The sequence below is a fragment of the Apteryx rowi genome, unplaced genomic scaffold, assembly GCF_003343035.1.
Source record: "Apteryx rowi isolate R43461 unplaced genomic scaffold, aptRow1 scaffold_429, whole genome shotgun sequence".
Classification (NCBI taxonomy): domain Eukaryota; kingdom Metazoa; phylum Chordata; class Aves; order Apterygiformes; family Apterygidae; genus Apteryx; species Apteryx rowi.
Genome location: NW_020450682.1, coordinates 213,562 through 221,045, shown reverse-complemented (window position 1 = coordinate 221,045; position 7,484 = coordinate 213,562). Strand labels below are relative to the sequence as shown.

At 41.8% G+C, this 7,484-nt stretch overlaps 1 protein-coding gene across 1 annotated transcript in view; it reads right to left on the bottom strand.

The window, feature by feature from the left end:
• Positions 1-4,953: 4,953 nt before the first annotated feature.
• NHSL1 (NHS like 1) overlaps positions 4,954-7,484 on the bottom strand; it is a 113,094-nt gene continuing 110,563 nt past the window's right edge. The window contains exon 8 of the mRNA XM_026076227.1: positions 4,954-5,776. Within this exon, the coding sequence (XP_025932012.1) occupies positions 5,023-5,776 (754 nt within the window). The 3' untranslated portion in view covers positions 4,954-5,022. The remainder of the gene's footprint in view (positions 5,777-7,484) is intronic.

Below are 7,484 nucleotides of genomic sequence, written 5' to 3'. Positions count from 1 at the left end.
TGTAAACCAACTGCAAACTATGAACAAGGCCTGTAACAGCATGGTTAAATTAAGCATCAGGATAACCACAGTCTCCTTTTTCTCCTTAGCGTGGCCAAAGTTCACATATTTTTCCTCCCCTCCTAGTGCTCTGGATGTCTTTGGCGGAGATTTGCTAAACTTAATCTACGCTTGTTGACCAATAAAGCCACAGTTGCCTAAGAAGGAAATTTTATAATGTAGGAAAGTAACTTTGAAGTTGAACGTGTGACATAAAATTAAGCATGTTTTTCTTAGTATAATTACATTGCACCAAAGTTGTCACCAGTTCAGAAAACACACCCTAAAGCTGCTGTGCTCTGAAGGCTGAAAAAACTGAGCCACTATACAATTCTGAAGGCAGATACACAGGAATATGGCAGAGGGTAGATTAATGGTGACAACACCATATGAAAATCATATCAGTTATCTAAATAAATTGTTATGGAAACTATTAGGCTCGCCGGCCTTCATAACAGGGTCCGACCCTAGGTTCCTGCTGAGGCAGAAGTTCGAAGTCAGATTGGAGAGAAATAAAATTTAATGATGCATGTGCGGTAATTACAGCTCGAGCTGGATGCCTCTGAAGAGGGACCCCGAACAAAGAAATCCCTGGGCAATTATACCCTTACAATCTAAATTCCCCACCCCTTAAGTGATAGTTTGGACCAATAGTAATAGTTAGGTCTGGATTCTTCCCCTTCTTCCTTGGGCCCCTTCATTGTCTCTAGGCAGGCTGCTGCTTTTCTTATCTTCAAGGTCTGCTATTCCTGCTGTCCATGTAACTTCTTTATCCCTCCAGCTTGAACCGGCTCTGGGGCTCCCTTTTACTTATCTAAGTAAAAGTTCACAGCCTGAGGCCTAAGGCTTCAACAAATTTAGCTACTAATGCTAAGCAAGTTATGCTAAGCAATTAATTCTAGACAGCTTCAGTCCGATATTCTCTAACATAAATACAACTATAAGCACTATTAAAACATATTTCATCACATTTTGCATATTATACTACATCTTACACTCTGTAAAAYGTAGTTCTGTAGCAACATCAGTACAGTTACATGAACACTTCCTTCTGCACACTAGCCAAAACCTGAGCCTAAGCCCAAACTCACCTTGCACCAGAAATGGGCTTTAGATGAGCATCAATGCTACCTGCAGTCTGAGAAGAAACTCAGCCCATGTTGCCCTTAAGTTTAGTCCCACCTACATGCATTGACAAGATGGTGAGCATCTTTGAACAAGACTGTTCAAAGAGTTCACCACCAACCCCATAAAAACTTCTGGCAGCATCATATGGCCAGCATCAGGCAATTAAATTGGCTGGGCTCCTTCCTAGAGGCACATTATGCAAAATGCTGCAAAATAATATAGAAGTTGCAGACAACAGAACTGTAATTTCCTCCAGTACTGCAGTTTTTCACTGACTTACACTATTTCCCCATTTGTAAACAAAAAAATAAAGCCTGAGTACTTGCTTGTGAGGACAGTGCTATGAGGATTAGTTAATATTTACACACAGCTTTGAAAAGGAAAGCATCTAATGTTAAAATGACATACAGCTCTAAGTTTAATGTGATCAGACGTGGGAGAAACATTACCACCAACTCTCATTAGAAATTTAGCAGTTGCAGAATGTTTAGCATTGCTTCTTGTAACAGTATGTAGTTCAGATCAATATTAATAATACTTGAAATGCTCCAATTAGGTTTCAACTCAATTCCAATAATCAAATGCTTCTTTACATATGTTTTATCTGTAAATATGGTAGAAATTTTACTGTGCACCACTTTATCACATTCTTGTTCCAGTGAGTACAGCTGGATTCACCTTCCACTTACTCCTCACTCACTTTGCCTATAATCTGGTTCTCCAAGAATTTTAGTTCTGTGGGACAGGTTGCCAGTAAGAGAGAAGTAGCAGAAACGCGCACAAATGATACTGGAAAAAGCTTAGGATTATTTCAAGTCTTTTAGACTCAGCATTGACATGTCAAAATGGGATGGATATGTAAGTACTGTTTAGTTGCCTCTACACTGAATTGGTAAATTTTGCAGCAGAAATTGAAGATTAGTAGCTAAATGTATGGTTTACAGCATTCAATTTGTTGCCATACACTGTTGGACACATCTTTTGAATGAGATTTTAATCAGCTCAAAAGACTATGGCAACTGGCAGCCTTTTCCTTTATTGAAGCAAAGTCACAGCATTTTCATCACTGTTCCCGTCTTGTGAAAGCAAGAGTTAAACAAAGGCCCCTGAAGTTTACATTACTAACAAGAATTGAAGAAAGCGATTACAAGCATATTTCTCTAAAATAAATAATCTACAAGGAGTGCTTTTTCTTCTTAAAAGCAATCTAAAAATGTATAGATCCTACAGTAGGGAGATCAAAAGATATTTTAACAACTTCCAATATTTACAAACAATACAAAAACTGCGCACGCCGTCAAATGATGCAAAATTCTTCTTAAAAATTAAAAGCTTCATTCCTACTAAGAACCAAAATTAATGGTTTTCTTTACAATTGGAAAACCGTTAAATGTTTTTATTATCTGTAAAATATACAATAAAAACAAACCTCACTAAATTATTACAGTTAGAAAAGAAATACTGCAGGCAAATCAAAAAGGAAAGTAACTGTAACTTATTCTTTGGTAACCAAAAGTTAGCAAGTATCTGATATTTCAAGTGATGAAAAGCAATAATCTTTCCATTTTGAGAAATGGAAGAAAGACTTCTGGAAAAACGTAACTCCCAAGTTTCAATTTTGAAAGATAGGCTCCATCTACAGCTCTGTAGTGCAAGTTCTCAAAGTCAAATTTTGTTTTTTAATTCAGAAACCTAACCCTTCCGAACTCTGGCAGTATATTGCTCAAGTCCTGTCCTGCTTTTCTGTTGTTGGCTTACATCCTCTGCACACATCCAGTTGTTCCAGTTCTCTAAGGGAATACGCTATTCAAGGAAGCAGTCCACTTGGAAATTAATGTTTCACCAAGTGTGCATGTGTGGCTGCATAGCAGCTAGTACTGTGTTATAAATCTGTGCTCCCTTTTCCCTGTTAACTAAGTATTTCATTTTCCCTCAGGAAAATAACAGTACCCTCAACCAATTCATAACCTGGTGACCTATCTGCATTAGCAGGATGTACTTCATCTAACATGGGTGCATACCCTGGTAAGAAGCCATGCAACCCCAGCATCAAACCTACTACCTTCTCACAGGTGAGTGTGCCTCATCCTATCTCTCTGTGCTTAATCACAGAATGGTTGAGGTTGGAAGGGACCTCTGGAGATCATCTAGTCCAACCCCCCTGCTCAAGCAGGGTCACCTAGAGCACATTGCACAGGATCGCGTCCAGGCGGGTTTTGAATATCCCCAGAGAAGCAGACTCCACAACCTCTCTGGGCAACCTGTTCCAGTGCTCTGTCACCCTCACAGTGAAGAAGTTTTTCCTCATGTTCAGATGGACCTTCCTGTGTTTCAGTTTGTGCCTGTTGCCTCGTGTCCTGTATCTGGGCACCACTGAAAAGAGTCTGGCACCAGCCTCTTGACACCCTCCCTTCAGCTATTTGTATACACAGATAAGATCTCCTCTCAGCCTTCTCTTCTCTAGGCTAAACAGGCCCAGTGCTCTCAGCCTTTCCTCATATGACAGATGCTCCAGTCCCCTAATCATCTTTGTAGCCCTCCGCTGGACTTGCTCCAGTAGTGCCATGTCTCTCTTGTACAGGGGAGCCCAGAACTGGACGCAGTACTCCAGATGTGGCCTCACCAGGGCTGAGTAGAGGGAGAGGATCACCTCCCTCGACCTGCTGGCAACACTTCCTAATGCACCCCAGGATTCCACTGGCCTTCTTGGCCACCAGGGCACATTGCTGCCTCATGGTTAACTTGGTGTCCACCAGCACTCCCARGTCCTTCTCAGCAGAGCCGCTTTCCAGCAGGTCAACCCCCAGGCTGTACTGGTGCATGGGGTTATTCCTCCCTAGGTGCAGGACCCTGCACTTGCCTTTGTTGAACTTCATGAGGTTCCTCTCCGCCCACCTCTCCAGCCTGTYCAGGTCTCTCTGAATGGCAGCACAGCCCTCTGGTGTATCGGCCACTCCTCCCAGTTTTGYRTCSTCAGCAAACTTGCTGAGGGTGCACTCTGTSYCTYCATCCAGGTCAYTGATGAAGTAGTTGAACAAGACTGGACCCAGTCCTGACCCCTGGGGGACACCGCTAGCTACAGGCCTCCAACTAGACTCTGCGCTGCTGATCACAACCCTCTGAGCTCTGCCATTCAGCCAGTTCTCAATCCACCTCACTGTCCACTCATCCAGCCCACACTTCCTGAACTTGTCTRTGAGGATGTTATGGGAGACAGTGTCAAAAGCCTTGCTGAAGTCAAGGTAGACAACATCCACTGCTCTCCCCTCATCTACCCAGGCAGTCATTCCATCATAAAAGGCTATCAGATTGGTTAAGCATGATTTCCCCTTGGTGAAGCCATGCTGACTACTCCTGATCACCTTCTTTTCCTCCACATGCTTGGAGATGGCCTCCAGGATGAGCTGCTCCATCACCTTTCCAGGGATGCAGGTGAGGCTGACTAGCCTGTAGTGTAATGAATGCACTGTGTTGCACCAATACAGTGCTTTTGAAGCAAGTATCCAGCTTGTGCCACAGAAGCCTTCCCATTCCTTTTTCAGATTTGTCCCTAAGTTTTGCTCGCACAATTGCGGTCTCAAGAAAATGAAAAACATCACACTCCTACAGGCTCTGAGAAAACTTCCCCCCAAGAGGACTTCTAAGGCTTTACACAAAAATTTCAACTGTTACTTTCTTTAAGCCACAGACCACTCATTCAGAGCAAGTCCTCCCCACCCCAACCCAACCATGCAGAACTACCATTGCTTCAGCATTTAAACACACACATGCAGTTCATGGAATAAATGCTTAGCAAAGAAAACTTGTTCTGGTCCGGGCTTTCTTCTGGGATCTAGTCCTCTGTCATTTTCTAGACTAACACCCAATGACTTTTGTCACTGCCTCTTTACTTTCTTCAGCTGAAGGGCTTAGATACTTCCTTGAAGTACCTGGTTGAGTCATTAAGTCTACATGGGTTGGATCCAAGGTCTCCTTGCAGTCAGGCTCCTCAGCATATAGAAAGTCATTGGTGTCCATTTCATCACTGTTAAACACATCAAGCTGCCTCTCCTGCTGCTCTTCCAAAGTCCTTCGGATCCTGCCCTCTGACTGTTCCACCACTTCCCCATCTCCTTCACTAATCACAGTCATGGGACTGCTCTGGATGCGGTTGCGAACATTGTACTTGCTACTGGCAGCTGAGGGGGGCGTTCGTGATCGGCCGTATCTAGTGCCGGAGAAGGACATGCTCCTTGGCATCAGGCCCTCACTCTTGGCCCACTCCTCCTGGGCCCGTTTGCTCTTGCTGGGTGAGCAACTGGCAGGGCTGTCAGAAAGGTCAGGGGCAGCGTCTGTCTTTGTCCGGTGGAACCGTGGGTCCGTATTCTTCAACATCTCTGCCGCTGACATGCGGGAACTGGTGTCACCACGGCTCCCTTTTTTCAGCAGCAGGGCCTTGAAGTTGTCATTGCTGGTGCTGCTTTTGCGAACGCTTCTCTGAATAGATCCTGCTTGTTTGAGGGTAGCTAAGGTTGGGGAAGCACCAGTAGGCGTTACGGGGGGTGATGGAGAATGGTTGTGGGTACGATCGTCTTCAGAATCTTTACGGCCAAGGACTTTCCTTTTGGATCTGAGTTTGAAAAACAAAAACATGGACAAGACGAAACAAAAAATGAAAATTTCATCTCCCCTTTTTCATCTCAGCTTAGAAGAATGACAATGAATTAAGCTAAGGAAGAGAAGGAAAGAGGGAAAAGTAATCTCAATCTAAAGTACGAGTAAGAACACCACCAAAACTGCGTTGGAATTAATGCAAGTAATGGAGGTATTAACTAAATTCATTATTCTTTTTCTGCAAATCTGGAACAATGAAACTGCTGTAACTGGCAATATTGATGCCCAAAACATTTCGAACATATTTACCAAATTAGGTTTTATAGAGTCATTATCCAACTGAGCCTAAGATTAATGCATTATAAAGATAATTCTTAATGCCGTTTGTCTGTTAGTTTGGAGATTTGATTAAAAATATGGCATCTAGTATGTTGCATTTTTTGTTTTCTTTTCTTTTTGTACTGTTTCATTCAAAGTCCTTGATGCTCTATGGAGAATTAGAAATGTAGTTTAGTGCGTTTGCCTTTAGAAATCGATATTGCAATGCACTACTTCAAAAGTTAAGATTGAGTAAAGTGAGCCAGATGCAACCATTCTAGATTAAATGGTTCAAAAAGAAAAAAAAAACAAACATGAAATGAGTAGTGAAATTTGAGTTTTCTAGCTTCTAGTAAGATGCACAGTCAAAATTCACTGTTTTGCTGGTGCTCTATCATCGTAGCTCTTTGACTAAATGAAGGAGAGACTACCTTCCTGACTTGCAACATGAAAGTTGTCTTTCCAAACAAAAGTGGTTTTTAATTTAAAGTGCAGTGATTACAAAAATGAAATTAAGAAATAATGATGGGACTGGGAATATATGGAAACTGGACCTTTGTTGCCCCATTTTTATGTCATAAGAAATTTTAAAGAAATGGATGTATTACATGCCTGTTATCTGTAGCAAAGTTGCTTTGCTTCTTTGTGGGCTAAAGAAGAATGAATTCAAAAGATTGTATAAATGCTAATTTTTCATACACAAATTTGCAAAAAGTTTAAAACAAGTCAGCAGACTTGTTACAAATAAATACAAGATTTACATCTTGTAATTCCATATTCATTTTTATCAAGCATGTGTGCAATACAGACCATTCACCTTGTAAAACAGATTACTTCCCAATGTGATCTTTAGCTATACTTTCTTACAGTGTTTGAGATTTTGCCATGGCAAACTCAAATGTCTTTATGCATTGCAGCCTACCAAAAAAAACCCCAAAAACCCAAAACCCCAAAACAGAATAAAACAAAGTAGCAGGATCCATCAGCTAAGTGGGTGGCAGCAATAGGCATTGCCATAAACTCTGCCAAGACTCAGGAGTGATCTTGTCTCTCTTTAGCTGGTAATTCCATGCATAAACAACTTATGATACACCCACAGGCAACTATAACAGCTGTTATTTCCAGCTGCTGCTGCCTCCACCTTCCTTGCTGAAAGAAGAATGTAATACTGACATCCATTCAACAGGAGGATGAATGGACAACAGAAGATAGCATAAGGATAAAACAATGACTTCAGTATTGGCAAATGTAGGAACCCCATCTAGATTTAACTGCATGTCACTATGGTAGACAGCAAGTGAATTTGATGCTTAGATGCTCAGTGCGTCTATGTGAAAGCATGTGTGTTCATTAGTTATAGGGAGGATTCCCTCCAACAGGATTTTGGCTGCCTTTGGGTATCTTTG